At 35.7% G+C, this 16,769-nt stretch overlaps 1 protein-coding gene across 1 annotated transcript in view; it reads right to left on the bottom strand.

The window, feature by feature from the left end:
• SLC26A7 (solute carrier family 26 member 7) overlaps positions 1–10,096 on the bottom strand; it is a gene marked incomplete at its 3' end in the record, with an annotated part of 66,752 nt that extends 56,656 nt beyond the window's left edge. The window contains exon 1 of the mRNA XM_080609720.1: positions 9,789–10,096. Within this exon, the coding sequence (XP_080465846.1) occupies positions 9,789–9,978 (190 nt within the window). The 5' untranslated portion in view covers positions 9,979–10,096. The remainder of the gene's footprint in view (positions 1–9,788) is intronic.
• Positions 10,097–16,769: the final 6,673 nt, after the last annotated feature.

Genomic DNA, 16,769 nt, shown 5'->3' with positions numbered 1-16,769 from the left:
GTCAATAGTGTGCAAGAGCAGAAAGGCATTACAAAACAGAATTAGCAAAAACTTCAGGCTTTCTGATTAGGCATATAATGTTCAAAAATTCAAATACCTTTAAAGATATTATCAGTAGTATATTTCAGCTTATTTCATTATTTTTTTATTAAACTTTGCTACAATGCATTCCATATGCTCAAGAACTAGCCAAGAGACAGCAAACATTATTTTAGTTTTTTTTTTTCATTCCCAACAGTAATAATACTCAAAGAAATAGATCATAAAATAAGGATCCCACCTAATCTTCAGTGGTGATATGGAGAAGCCTCTATGGCAGTGACAAATGAAGGTTTTCAAACAAGAATACAAATTCCATGGAAAGAAATGCAAACAAAAACCGAACATTAAGCTCAGATGCAGTACAATAATATTGCGGCTCTTTGTTTTAACTAGCTCCTTATCATAAGGTAATAGTGAGCGACAGACACACTGTCACTGAAAACTGTGCTCTCTGGCTATCATGAGATGCATAACAATCTTCTGGCATGCCACACTGAAAAGCAAGAGATGTTGCACTACTGTCAGTAAATGTCAAATGCAGATAACTATAAAATAACAAGCTTGATACAAATAGAAACTAGGCCACATCCTACCACAAGACAAAGGTCTCAATTTAAGTTGATAGCTCCAACTATCAAGCTAGCACCATAACTATAGCAATAAAAAATATTTTCCATAGAAGGTTCTATGAATCACCGGAGTATGGTCAAATACCTAACAACTTTCTGCATCTGGAAAAACACTCATGGTGCATACATATGACCTGAGGAAAGCCATACCATGCCTTTTGGAAATATGACACGCAAACCAGAAATACAAGTGAAGAAGCAGGAAAATTAGTAAGTCTATAATTAATTTGAGGAATTTCAAAATTTGTATCATTCACTATTTACTATGAAAAACTATAAATTTGGAAGTGTATATATTCAAATTACTTTTTGTTATTGTAACTTTTTATTCTTAGATGTAACTATAACAATATAGTCAGGCCTCAAGTATAGGGAACACAAAGTGGCACTAGTATATCTTATCCCACTCAAAATGCTATCTGCAGTTGTGGCCACTCCAGTGCTTAACAAAAAGACAATTTCCTCCGTCAGTTACAAAGCTGAATTATGTAGTAAGAAACGTATTTCCTGTAGATTCCTAAAAATGTAGAATTTACACATATTTAATGAGTCTTCTATCAATATTCCTTGGAGAACCAACAAATCAGACATGCAGTGAATCATATCACAAGCTTTAATTTCTAAGTCCATGGTAGCTAACTTTTACTGAAGAAACAAAACACCAGAGAAAAAAAAAAAAATATATATATATATATTTCATGACAATTTTCCCATTAAAACCTGCAGTTCTGGAAGGTTCTTTGACATCTGGATTAATCATGATACCTGAATTCACAGTACTTCACAGTATCTGAAATGTAGCTCTCCCAGTATACCATCTGACCATTATATGGAAAGTATGTTTGAGAAAGGACTGCTCTATTCTGCCACTTTGCAGATCTCCAGATCCTGACATTGCATCTGGATGTTCAAAAGAAAGGATATGCAAGTATTATGATAGAAGAAACAAGTGGAGTGCATGACCCATATGTGAATTCTCTGATTGAGAAAACTTGACCCTTGGGTACATAAAAAAGCTTGGATACAACCAAAAACAGGCAGAAAAAAAAAAAAAAAAAACAGAAACCAAAAAAATCTACTGTTTTCCTTTTTTTTAATGGAGTTTCTGCAAAAACTATGATTCTTGACAGGCAATCAAACATTAAATGTTCAAACCTCTTTGGAATGAATTTGACACAATATTTGAACACCACAAATATTTTATAAACTATTATATGGATAATTTTATGAACTATTCTAGACTGTTCATCCGTAATACCTGAAGAATCTGGTCATCTCCAAAATAAAAATAAAGAGGTATTTGAGAGTAGATTATTGAGTAATTCCTCTGCATCCCAGTAAGAATAAACAGAATGAAACCCATAAGATTTTGGCAACCAGGTAACTACAAGGTAGTTTTTTGAGAAGCATCAACAATGTGGAGAAGCAAAGCCAGTCATAACTGATGACAGGCCTTACTCAATATGAACTGGACTTTTAAAGTCCATGAAAAGGGACATTTTGACAAATTGGTGGCCAAGGATCTCAGGATTAAGAGTTTTCTTGATCTCTCTGACCTGAAAGACGATAGGTGAAGTAATTTCTTTCTCTTCCTTCAGGAAATAAGCCTTTCCTGGCTTTGTCAGTCTCTGTCCATGGTGCTCAGGCACACCCCGGCCCAGGGATTGGACATCTGCACAGTTTGTCTGGTCATACTAAGACAAGTGTACCTGGACATTAGGCTCCAAAGGATTTAGAGTCATTCAGAAGCTGAATTCACATTTGTAGCAGTCTGTCAGACACGTCTGTATTAGCACATGTGTAACTTGTAAGAAGTTTAATAGACATCAGTAATTAAATATTTCATGCACAGCAGCGTCAGTGCCTTTCTCTGCTGCAAAGTTGTATAAATATGAAACATTTCCCTAATTGACTTTCTAACATGTTACATTTCATAATCAGCTTACGTCATTATTCATTGTAAAGGAGAACCATAACAAAGCTCAACTGGACACTGTCTTCCACAAATCATTTATGAACTCCGTGGATTCTCCAATGCATTCTTTAGGAGATTTTTCTTTGTTTCCAAATGTTCTTATTCAATTTCATCTACACATGTTATTTGTATGCCAGATGTATATCTACAAGACAGCTCTACCCCTTAATAAAATTATTAGCTGCAGTTAGTCTGCTCAGAGTATATTTATGTCTACATTTATGGTCAGAACCTGAACAAAAAAAAAAAAAAAAAAAAAACAAACCTGCAACTATAACCCTTGAGAAGATAGAGCTGGGGTTCCTCCATGAAAAGCTAAGAAAAAAAGAAATAATGTATAAGGTTTTGGCCTCATGCCTTCCAAAACACTGGGCACCAGTTCTGGAATGCATGAAGGCAGTATAGATTTTTTTTTTAATGCCAAGGTCTCCATCCAGTGTTAAGGAATTAGTTGTTCAGCAATAAATCCAGCTCAAGATGAAATTAACTTTAATTAAAACATACTAAGCACACCAGTCCTCAGAGAGTTATTATTGGGCTTGCAGAATGAAAAAAGAAGTTGGCAGGAATATCAATGCTGATTTCATCAGATGCCATCTACATATTTCACTTTTAGAGGAAATATGCCTCAAGGGCCCTCCACCCCCCCAAAAAAAAACAGCCCACCAAAATCTACTTGAGCCAAAGCATTTCTTGTTTATGATAGGTCATTGGAAAGGCAGAAAATATATAGCACTACATATAAATTCTGTATGAAGTGTATCCATGTGCTAGCTGGCTACAAAAAATATGTTCTTTAAAAAAGAACACTGCCATAGTCCCAGACCTGAGAAATTCGAGAGTCCAGATCTCATACCATCATGCTTCCACACGAGCAACTTTTGAGTGTATAGAGTATAGCACATGGACAGATGTTTATTTCAAAACAAATAACATAATGTTTATGGATCCAGCCAAATACCATGAACATAGCTAGTTGTAGACTGAATCAATGAGAGCATTTTAGTTTGAAAAAAACTCACACATTTGTCTTAACTCATTAATAGGTAGGCCGTTGTTCAATACTGTCCAGTTTTTTCCAGCAGCAGCAGCAGATACTGAAAGGAAACAAATTCAGGACAAAGGGCACCTTTCACTATGCTACATTGCTCAAAGCCCCATCCAACTTGGACTTGAATACTGTCAGGGATGGGGCAGTCATAATTTCTCTGGGCAACCTGGCCTAGTGTCTCACCACCCTCATAGTAAAGAATTTCTTTCTAATGTCTAATCTAAATCTACCCTCATCTGCAATACAGACTTGTAACTTTGATACAACACAATACTCAATATGATCCAGTCACAGAATATCATTCTAAATTTGACAAAATCATCAGAGGTACTTGTTACTGGATATGCAATGTCACCTACCTATTCTTTCAGAATTCTGAGATGACAATTGCCCATCTCAGCCTTTGATCTGAGTGTGTTTCATTTTCTGTGTTTAATCTCAGCTACATAGCCATGTGGTTAACCATTACCCACATGGGCTAAGTAATCATCCTTCAGGAAAACTGGGACGAAGTTCTGATTTTGTACTGACGTTTCAGTTTAGGCCAAATACTTCAGCAGAAAGTACCATGTCTTTGTTTTGTCCTCTTTTTTTCTAAGGCACAAAAAACATTTGTGGGTTTGGGCTTTTTTGGAAGGGTCTAACTCAGTTGTGAGGTTGGACATTCATATTAGTTGCAAACAATCGAAACCATATGCTGTCAATACAGTATTGCATAAGCCATTTCTGTGTTTCAAGCAAAATAACTTTTGTGTTTCTCATTTCCCTCTCCATATACTTTTCTATTATGGGACAGAAAAAGAGCTCCAAGATGCTGTAATGAAAAGTGCACCCAGTGAATGACAACATAGAAATTAAGTCATGTATTTTCTAAGCAGGAGTCTCTCTGGTTGTTAATGGTTCACAGAAGAGGATTATAATTATCAAAACCTCAAGTGAGATCTTGGAAGAAGCTTGGGTGGAAGGGTTGACATTGTTTGAAGCTGGGTACCTACCTTAGGAATTTACATCCAGAAAGAATGTTAGGTGTGCCAGCTGTTAAGCAGAGTACTTAATTTTTACATTATTTAATGTCCTAACCAAAATACTTCAGATACATCTGTGTCCCCTAAGTATATGGAGAACTGACATACATAAATAAATTATGGACATTAACTTATATAGACTAAGTGTGGGGGTAATTTCTCTGGTGACAAACTCAGCCGCACAACAGAGGGCATATTTGCATAGACCATTTCAGACAAACTTAGACTTTTTTATAGTCTATGACAGTGAGAGAAGCTTACGGATGGGTTGCAGCACTACTTATGACTTCTAGATGCCAGTCTTCATGGCCAAGCTATGTAGGAAGCTGGGCCAGCTTCCTCCATGGCCCAGGAAAAAAAAGACAAACAAAACAAACAAGCACACACAAACAAACAAACATGCCATAAAGAGACACATTCTAAACATCAATGTAAAAGCAAATACTGACATGTGATGTACCTACCAACACATACTGCATAATTAAAATCCTGAGAGAAGGCACAAAACTGTTTGTTTGAAAAGACAAGATTGGAGAACGAAGGCTATCAAAATAGATTAATGATCAGCAGCTTGGTAATGAATAAATGATGCCAGGAAAGATCACCTATAAAATGCCTTGAAAGTAAACATGAATAACCTGCTTGGTGCAATAAAAAGTTACCACAGACTTTGAAAATGAGATAAGCAGCTGCATTCTGAAGAGATATGAAAGGCCTATAGCACACATTCAGAAGACTATGGAAAAAACACATTGAAAACTTTATGAGATTTAGCTACCTGGAAAGGCAGCACCATAATGCATCTTAACATTATCATGCAAGATAAGTGAGAAAAATTCAGACATAGCTTGATTGAAGCATGTTTCTCATACAAGTACATGGTGTCCAGGTCACACAAAAAAGCTACAAGAAGAATTCTGGTATAATTGTGACAGGTCAGCAGATGAGTTACAGAAATCAGGAAGACCTGCTTTTAACCATGTTGAACATGAGCTGTTCATTACTCATAATGCCACAGATACAATGGCTGAGACACATACCACCTAAGTTTTGATGTCTGTATCATCAGTGTCTACAGCTGAGCCAATCCCCTGTTAGCAATTGAATTTGTGTCTATGAATGAGGAACACAGAATGAAAGAAAAGACTTCATATAACAACTGTTGATGGAGTATTTATAAGTTTTAAAAGGAAAGGGAATAGAACAGCAAAGTACTATTCCAAGAAAAAAAATTGAAGATTTATTTGTTAATTTAGAGGCATCTTGTTCTAGCCTATCAATAACAGAGTTTTGAGAAACACAGAGGAATTAAGTAGTGGTTACCAAAGCATGAAAGCTCAAATTTCTTAACTGTGAAAATACATGGCGAACTTCAAAACTGGATGACAAAGTTCGCTTTAGATTTGAAGGTTATTTTTAAACCTTAGTTATCAGAGTAAGGATAAGGATTTTATGTCTGGAAAAAAATAGGTGTTGAGCTCTGCATTATTATTAAATGGCAGTTGGAATAGATATTAGATGATGGGTGGAAATAATGAGCCTAGTTTCTTTTACTGGTTTTGACTCGTGGCTTTGCAATTTGAAAGAGTACAAGCTCCAACCAAATATTTCCAGCAATTGGAGCATTTGAAAGAAATTTTCTTTTTTTTTTTTTTCCTTTTTTTTTTTTTTTTTTTTTTTACACAGATTACCAAATGCCTAACAAGGTATGAGTTTATATGACCACTGTAGGGTCTGTTTCCACTGGCCATTTAAAAAAATTGTAGAAACATCATTATATTTGACACTTCTTTCTCCATCTTCTGTGGAATCAGAGACCATACAAGTATTGCCTCAAAAAGTAAATAGGACAGAGTTCAGCACTGACTGGGACTCATAACTTAAGATTAATTTGGCATTTGTATCAGACATCAAAACAACTATAGGAACACTTAGAGAATGCCTGCTTGGTTTCAGCAATGACTCTTTCACCGTAAGTACCAAGAAGCAGATAATGATAATGTAATGCTTTTCCTTCCCACCTCCCTGCACTCAGTCTCCTCTCTCCCACCCCAGTAATGATCAGTGGATTTCCTCTGAATGGTCAAATATGACTTGGGCATGTTTCAAACAACTTTCAAAAGCATTTGAAAAGTAGCATCAAAAAATGCACTCTGCAGGAGTTATTACATAATTTGTTCTGGATTCTTTGATAATTGTTATATTCTTTATTTGATAACACTGTGAAAGAGTAAGGATAACACCTTAGGCACAGAAGCATATGGCTTCACCTTAGTTCAGTGTTAGGCAAAGTAACAGCTGATCTTTTAAAGATCCGTTTCTTCCACACTGTAGGTAGAAGTCAAAACAATTAAATACTCAGGTAGCATGCCTATTTCGCATGCAATTCCTAGACTCTGTCACCATAGAACATAGCTTCTAGTTATGTGTGTTATGATGGAAGACATCTAAACATGAGCTGATATATGAGCTCAAGTGTTTCAATTTTAAGATAGCTGACTTGAAGGTATCTTACAGGAGTTTGAAGACTTAAGTAACATTTAGAAACAAATAATTTTGACCATGACAAGATGAATGGTAGTAGCTCTTTAAAACTTCATCCAACATGAAAGATGGCATAGGAACAGCTATTCTGACCTATACAAAACCTTTATAAATGACTTCTTGGGAGCAAATATGATTTGCATTCATTGACTGTTGATATTTCTATTAATTTGCTCTTTTTTTTTTTTTGCTTATAAGACAGACACCAAAACCTGCTGTTGTATATGAATTCTCCAGAAAAAAAATCAGAAAATTCTGTGAGGAGCAGCTATGAGGATTATCTTTGTTGCATTCACTACAACACATCGAGGACTGTGACTTTCTTTTTTACCTCCTTCCTTTACAAAGGGCAGATAGCTATATAATCTAAAGATTAGATACATTGCAGCAGATTAAAGCAGTTGCCAGCCTGAATAGTCTGAATACGGCCAATGCCACATAAGTAAGAAATTTTACAGCAGCAAAACTGTGAAAGACACAGCTCAGTTGGAAGATCTTTCTTAATTATTCTCAAGGTACTGGACTGCTCTCTACCCTGGAGTACGCAACTTTCATCACTCAAACCATTGCATATGAATACAACTGCGCATTTTTCCATATACTTCCATAACTCAATTTTATTTCCGTATACTTGAATTCACTTAAACATGCTGTTGCAACACCAAATGACGCTGTGCTCTGCATGTCAGTTATCACTGGTTACTAATTTTTTCCTACTATTTTTAGAATTTTTGCCTGTCATTTAATTACAAAACTTCTTGGTTTACTTTGTGTGTGGAAGGAAACAGACACAGTAAGACCTCAAAATTGAGGGCATTTTCCCTTCATTCTATATAATAAATGGGACTTTATTTTCTTGCATAACCCTCTCCTTGAAAGCATAAAGGATAGTGATGGTAACTGGAAGGCTTATAACACTAGGAAAAGAACTGTGCAAGCAGGGTTCAAATAAATAAGTTGTGTTCAAGTTAAAGCACCACAAATGCAATAAAATGTTTCGATATCTAACTCTCCCTATTTTTCCATCCTTCAAAATCATTCTGAAATTTTGAGAAGTCATAACAGAGAGAAAAGAAAAACAGGTCAGCAGGAGGGAACAGTTCCAATGTATTTGTTTTTAAACAGCATAAAATAGGGATAAAATTATTTCTAGAGTACTTCGCAATAACCTAGAAAAACAACGCCATTATTTTCTGTCTTCGTGGGATCTTCCTGAATTTATCTATTACATTTAATTACTTCTTGATACACAAGACTCAAACAAGAAAATCCTGGCTAAAACTAGCAGCAGTTCAGAACTGCTGTTTAACTTAATATTTTTAATGAATTTCAGCATACCGTTATTAGCAGCTTTTAAATTACAATTGTTGTATACACACATACCAGTGAAATTAGATACTTTGCAGTCTTACAGTGTTAAGGTTCTTAAATCATGCCAGTGCAGATGTTCCTAATTACTTTAAAGCACAAATACACAAATCAGCTCTTTCCAGCTCCAGCATAATTCAGTTAAAGGAGTTTTTACAATTGAAAAAAAAAAGAATAATAGTTAAGCATAGCTAAGATGGGAAATTGTTAGGAAATAATTATGTATAGTTTACATAAGGGAAGGAATTCAAGTCCATCTGAGGCAGATAAGAAGCTGTGATTTGCCTGAGGCAAATATAAAATACTGCCAAATGAAGGTGACGCTATCAAAGACACATCAAAAACCTACAAAAGTATTTATTTCTCAGCAGCGATCATCACTTTACAAACCCACATTACTGGGACTTAAAGTTTTTGCAGGACATTGTGTAAACTTTTTTGGGGAGTTTTTCCCTTTTTTTTTAAGCTGCCAAATGGATTCTAACTCCACCGCTACTTTGTATGTTTCTTGAAAAAAGAAATAGTAGGCAATGTAATACAGCATTAAATCAACAAAGAAGCTGAAGCGCACAAGCTGTGGATGCAGGCAGATCCCCTCCATAGATAATATCTCTGGCAGGAGCACTCTTACGCACCCTTTCCTGTTGGGCTCTGGGCTTCCACAGGTAATAGTATAATGCCAATGTTTCTTCCAGAACAGCATGTTTTATAATGCAATTAGCATGTAGATATATTTTGTTTTCTATATGAAATAGTGAAAAAGGTGGTCATTTAACTGATAAAACACAATATATACAACCATACACTGTGTGAATAGACTTACTGCTCTCTTACCTTCTGTATTGTCCTTAAAAAATTGTCAGAGTGATGGGATATATAGTAAAGTTCCAGCTCACAGAAATTAGCTACAATAACACAAGGCATTTCTATATGCATTTGAACAGCCACTATATGCACATAAAAATTAAGACTATGCATTTTTCCTTATATTTTTATTTAGATTAAGTCAACATTAGGTATACAGGAACTTTTTTGTTTTGATCAAAGCTTTACAATAATATCAAACAAGAAAAAAAAATAAAAGAGCGAAAGAAGAGCAGAGAAATCCAGCATAATCAGATTAAAAATACGAATTTGAAATGAGTCCACTGTACCTTGAGTCACCTGTTGGATGGCTAGCATCATTCCAGAAATGGTATCAGGAATCAAATTTTCCTTCCAATTGTAGACAGGCATCCATTTCAAGATGGGCAGCCTTCTCATACACCAGATTTTGATATCTTCAAAGCGAACAGCCTGGATCTTCCTGCAGACTGCATTTCTTTTCCTTTTTGCTCCTGTCATCTTTCCCAGCCCTCAAAAGCGGTTTCTCTTTTAGAAGAGTGCACAGTTGAGGAATCGCCCTGCTCTCTGTCAGTCTCCAGTTCTCTTCAGAGATTTTGTAGTTCCAAAACTACACAGAAAAAAAAAAACAAACAATGAACAGAAGCACTTCAGATTGCTGCAGCTGCTGTCTAACTATACTCAATAAAAACACTTATTAAATGCTCAATCATATAAACAGCTACATGAAATGTAAGAACTGTTTATTTCAAGGATCACATTTTCTGCTCTTTGCAAAGAATTTGGTCCAGTCTCATGTTAGTTTGTAATTCTTTCCAGTAACCTCCCGCTTTATACTCACTGTAATGCTTGTGCTTTTGGCCTCAGTCCAGTGGCAAAATGAGGTATTACTGGGTGTGTGTGCAATACAGGCTGGGTTATGCTAATACAAGCAGGAAGTGCCCAGAGGAGCAGGCTTCTCCCTGCCAAGCCTTGCCTCTTCTAGAAGATCTTTTCTGGCTGCTGATGGAAGGCATGAAGTCCTCAGCAACCCTGGGGCTAGTAAACTTGTTTTAGTCCATCAATGTTCTGTCTTCTAAATGACAGCAAAAAGCTTATTTATGTAGAAAATGCAGAACATCAGGTAGAAATAAATCCTGCTGAAAATATACATATTCTGTCTGTAGAAGAAGCCTCAGACAGAAGTGTAACAAGCTCAAAGTGTAGTGAAGACTGCAGCTATTGGCTCCACATGGCAAAGTACCAAAAACTCTGGAGATGATCATTCTTCTTCAAGGCTACTCCTTTTTGCTCTTGGCAGTCCACCCAGCAAAGGCTCTCTCAACAAAGACAGTTCACCAAGTAACTTCTGATCTTGTAATAATATCATGCACCTTGTGTATGGTACAATGTGCTCAGACACAAAGTGATAAGAGCATGGAAGAACCTTAAAAGTTATTAAGCATTTAAATGCTTTATCCGATATGAAGCAAGGACACAGTGGCTTTCCTCTAAGTGTTTTTGTATCTCTGAATGACAAAGAAATTTAAGTTAAAGTGTAAGACGCATCACATGAGTAAAATGTCTTCCCAATCACTATTTTGCAGATGGCAATAATTTTTTTTAATATTTCCATTTTAGTTATATAAATTATTTTATATTTTATTGTTTAGTTTCAGATGAACAGAACTGAAGCTTTGTCCATCCAAAAAACTTCAGAAAACTAAGACCTTGTTTCCAGGTGCAATAGGGAGAAAAGCACGAGGACACATGCACCCCAATTCGTTCTGCTGAGTGGCATTCAGGTGGTATCCACTGTTGTGTCCATTATAAGTGCAAAGGGAAAAAGAAATAACAGGAACAGATTGCTTAAGGCAGACCCTCACTTTTAACTATCCCAAGCATACTTATTCTTTCCCTTGCTGATCCTTTTAACCATGTACATTTTTTAAAGAACAGAGGAAACACAACACAGATTTCTCCTTCTTACTTCTATTAACGAGAATAAACCTCTATGCATCAATTCCTTTTTTTCTTTTTTTCTTTTGATGAGGCATTTCTGGTTTGGGTTTTGCATGTGTGTCCCTGCTTTTAGCTCAAAAGTGCAGTTCAAGGACTTCATAATCAAGGCTTTTATGGCTACCAAGTGTTTTACAACACAGACCTTTCCCTACTTTCAATAATCAGAAGTAGACAGGAATCTTTCTGGCTACAGCAGGAGTTACTCAGCTGTCAGGGGCTGCTTAGTTTATATAAAATGTTCAATACCTCTAACTATAATAGCATTTACTGGGGCAAAACCAAAACATTTCTACACATACATACATATGTATAAAAATGTACATATGTACAAATACCCAAATATGGGTATTACTGTAAAAGAAACTGGTCCTTTTTTTCTTTTTTCTTAATTATGCCTCACTAGAAGTTCTGAAAATTATGAAACAGTGAGAAAAAAAAAAAGACATTACAAAACCAAAGAACCATCTCTAAACACTCAAGAACATGTTCTTCCTTCATCAAATTTTTCACATCAAAACGTTGAGGCTGTTTGAAATAGTCTGTAATTGAGATTTTCCCACCTCATATTTGCAGAGTCATCAATCCCAGATTAGTATCTGAACTCCTAGGATCAGCTATGTCAACAGACTTTTGTCCCTCACCGACAACAAGGGATGGTATCTCTCTATGGGTGTGTGCATGCAAGAGTGCAAACATCTTACAGATAACACTTGAAAATGAGCCCTGTTAGATACAGACAGAACTGCATGTGAAAATCTTTGGGATGTCTGTGCTAATGTGGAGTTTGTGCTAAAAATTTGTTTTACTGCAACAATTACTTTGATGAGTAAAAAATTGCATTATCATTAAATCTGGAGTTGATAACATCATCAGTAGTCTTGAAAATCATTGTTCCTTGTTATAACTTTGAAATTAGTAAAGTACCCTTAGTTAGCAATGACACAAAGCAAAGTATCACTTACAACCCTCCAGACAAAAATCAAAAATTTTAAGGGAAAAACAGTTGTACAGATATTCATAACAGCAAGCCTGTACCTCCCTACACAGTAGTCCAACATATAAACTTTAAAGAAACATGAAAAAGACACTTTCCCAAACCACACCAATAGCGTGAAATACATACTGTGTCACACACCCACAATGTTTAAAAGTTTTCACATCAGGAGATTTTCATTAACCTACAAATCTATAAACTCCCAGACTACGCAGACTTTTCATACTTCAAACTATATCAGAATGCACCTGAGCTACCAGAACTATGAGAAACTCTGCTTTCCTAAAACAGGTGTATAAAAGTTAGTACTCTGGAACACCAAAAGATAAATTTGAGAAACATTTGGTTTTATATATATAAGTCACTGTATTCACACACACATTGTGTTGTAAGGTTAGATGTTTAACAATTAGCTCTTTTGATGATCTTATATAAGGAAAGCCAATTTTCAAGTGATTAGGGTTTTTTTCTGGGAAACACACAAAACTATGATTCTAGTAGTGTATATATGCACAATGTTAAAAAGATAACTACCATAAGTCAAAATTTCAAATACAGATCATATATAAAAAGAAAGAATTACTGCATCATAGATCAGATCTGGTGGGCTTTTCAAACCTGATTTATAGCAGGTTCCATAGAAATGATGTGGGCATAGAAATGTGGGGAGACTGTATTTTCATCAGCTCCTATAACATTTACATACTTTGGGTATTCACATGTATGGTGAATACATGGAGGTAGGAAGTTTGATTCTCTGGGTCTTGCTTCAAAAGATTAAAAAAAAAATCATCAAAATACAATCTAACACCTTACTCCAACTTAGATCTCAAAAAGAAAAAATTCTGGCAAACTCTGAGAGAGAGAAGTCCTAATCCTCACTTTATATGGAAGCAGCTTTGGTAGGAAAACACTGTCCTCTTGCTCAAGAACTGCTTTTAGTCTCCCCATGAGCTGTCAGGAAAGTTCAAGCACTATAAGACCTATACTTCCGTTTACATATGCTCAAAGAAATTGAGTTATTCATACCTTGGGCAGGCATAGGTGCCATGATGGAAATAATGTGACTTGCTCTTCGTAAGTTTTCTTGGAAAGACAGATCACTTACTGAATATCTGCAAACATGCAATATTAGACCAATTTGGACTAATTAAACCTGTATTCCTTCTGATGTGAGTCATTTGTTCCCCAAGAACTTCCAGTGCATCCAAGTCATTTCCCCATGTCCTTCCACCTATTTTCAATGGGCAAGAAAAAGTATGTGCTATCATTAATTCAAAGCTACATGCACCTTTCTGGCTGGCTGGCCACTGCCAGAATATATATGTGATTGAGCTCTGAATATGTACTGGATATATAACGATTGAACTTTTCTCACCTATTCTTCAGTGGAGAAAGTAATTTCCACACGTCCTCGCCCTCTATCCTGAGCAACAATCTCTATGAACTCATTTTTGACACTGCTGTCTTTCTTTCAAATACACTTCACAATGGATAAAGGATTAAGAAGATACTAGCTGAAAGAATTAAGAAAAAAAGACTGGCAAAAATCTTAGTCACACAAAGCTTGTGGCTTCAGGAAAGACAGCTAAAAATCCAAGAAAAATCCTATGAAAAATTCCAAGTATATTTGACAAAGCACAGCTGGATGGGAATGGAAATCAGATTTAAAGTAAGGGGTGATAGGTACTCGTTCAAAAAGACAAAAAAAGCATAGTTTGTACATCACAGAACATAGCACAGGGAAATATTACACAGTCTGCTGGAATGATAAGAGATTGCTGACAAATGGAACAACAACAACAACAAAAAACACAACAAAAGAAAAACCTGACAAAAATACCTTAAAATAGCATTCCTGAAATTTGAGAATTTGTAAAAAAAAAAAAGGTTATTGATCACATGTATTACATAAACCCAGCTGGGGTTAAACTGCAACAGTAGGCCACAGAAGAAGTATATGTTTAAATATGCATGTTATTTACTACCGAAATTTAAGGAACTTCTCCCTCTAAAATTCTGGTGCATTAAAATCAAACGTAATTCACAAACTCCAAAGCTTGCCAATGTATCTTCCGCAGTTGTATGCAATGCAGTTATTTTCAGTAATACATAACTTTAAAAGCACTCCTGATTTCAATTATCAAATATTTAAATGTGGACGTAAATTGAAAAAGATATGATTCTTACCCTTCACAAAACAGATTAAGCTAAAATCTACACCCCTTCATCATGCAGGACGTTTAGGAGCAGCTATGGTGACGGTAATAACTCTTTTGTCACAGAGTTATCCTAATTATTACGAGATAAAAGTGAGCATCCAGGCAACACAGAAGTCAGACCTGACTCAGATGGCTTGGGCTGGACTTTTAACATCTCTTTTCAGCACCTTTAATGATGCTGGGCTGCAGGAAACTCTGTGAAGCAACACTGACATCGAGTGGCTTTGCTTGGTATTTGCCACACAGGTGCTAATGAAGAGAAAAACTTTAAAACTATTTGGAAACTATGTTAAACAATTTTAGAACATCTAAAATGAACATAAGAAACCGATTAGTGTCCATCTTTTTTTAGGAAAACATCTGTAAAGAAAATGTAATTTTTTCACTCTATTTTAAGGTTATTTCTCACAACTCTTTGAAGGTTACTTTCAAATTTACCTTCAAAATTGTAAAAAAAATTTTTTTTTTCTTCTTTTTAAGATGGGATAAGTGTCACAGGATGGACTGGAAACTGAAGTTTATGAACTCATACATTTGAGAATGCATCTTCATAGCCACTATACATAAATAAGTATACACATATGCTGATACTAAACACAGAAATATCTTGTGGTAACCCTTAGCCTTGACCCAGATTAATGTATGTAAGACAGATCTGTTTAAGGTCTAAAACGCACCTTGAAAAAATGTTTAAATCACAAACATCAATTTCTTCATATTGGTTCATTTATCCAAATGTTAAGGCAGAGTGCATAAACCAGGTTTTCTGATTACTGAATGCACAAACCAGCCTATAAGCCACACAACGAAAGGAGAACACTTTAACTTTGTAAATCAACAGATCCAAACTTAAGTGACCCCTTCCCTTGAGTATGCCTTGTCAGTTAGACAAATAGCAGATAGGTGTAAAATGTAACTATGTTCAAAAAGTGCAACCCACTGTTCCCAAGCCATCAAAGGGTTTATATGTCAAGTTACTTTTTACCTAAATTAATATAATGTTCTCGTTAACCAAAGAACATTTAGGTACTCACTGATTATTGTTTGTCTCATGAGAGAATTGTCTGGGAACAACTATCACGAAATAAGAATTCCTGAAGAACTTTATCTTCAGATATCCTTAAAATTATAGAATAATTCAAGAGGGGAGGGACTTCTGAAGATCATCTCATCCAAACACTTCATCAAAGAAGGGATAACTGCAAAGCCAGATCAAGTTGCTCAGGACTGTTTTTCAGATCTCCAAGGATGGAGATTCCACAAGCCCTGGGGACAAGCTATGCCTGTGCTTAACCCCCTTTGCTGCATTTTTCCACCCTTATGTATTCAATCAGAATTTGTCTTGCTACTGCTTGTGGGCACTGCCTCTTGTCCTTCTGCTGTTCAGCTCTGACAACAGGCTGGCTCTGTTTTCTCTATTACATTCCTTTACTTGTTCCTCAGACATGAGACTCCCTTGCTTCAGTTCACTTTCAAGTGGACTCAGAAAGTAAGGCAGTCTTATTAGAAAAATAACCACAGACGAAACTAATCAAAATATTAATTGTCTTTTATATCAGTGGGCAACATAAGCTGATTCCAAGCCTTCAGATACAAGAAGTATGTTAAAGGTAAGTGAAGTTTGCTGCACTTAGGTGAAGCAGTAGTAATGTGTGACTGAAAAGAAAGCCACCTCTGTGCTACAGGAATTCTACTGTCTGTGACTGTATTGAACACAGGAAAACCTTAGCTACCATTAGGATCATGAAAAATAATTTTAATAGTCATATAATAGATCAATAGAACAAATTTCAACTAAGAGGAAAAAAATGGTGAAATGTGATATCACTGTCCTTTTGCTTCAAAAGTGGTGCAGAAAGCATCACTTTCCTATAGCATATTCGGGTTACCATTTCTTCCCCAAAACATACACTACACTAAAAACTGTGGGCAACATAGAAAGCTTTTTATATTCCCTCTCTTCAGTGTTGCATCATCTTATGGCAGATAAATGGATACTAAATCAAAGGTTATCCCAATTTACATAGCCTTTTGTCAATAATAAGTTTTTGTTCTGACACTCCTACAGAGAGAAG

Source organism: Psittacula echo (assembly GCF_963264785.1).
Source record: "Psittacula echo genome assembly, chromosome: 2".
NCBI classification, from domain to species: Eukaryota; Metazoa; Chordata; class Aves; order Psittaciformes; family Psittacidae; genus Psittacula; species Psittacula echo.
The sequence above is the reverse complement of the archived record's forward strand: the minus strand, read 5'-3'. Positions and strand labels throughout refer to the sequence as shown.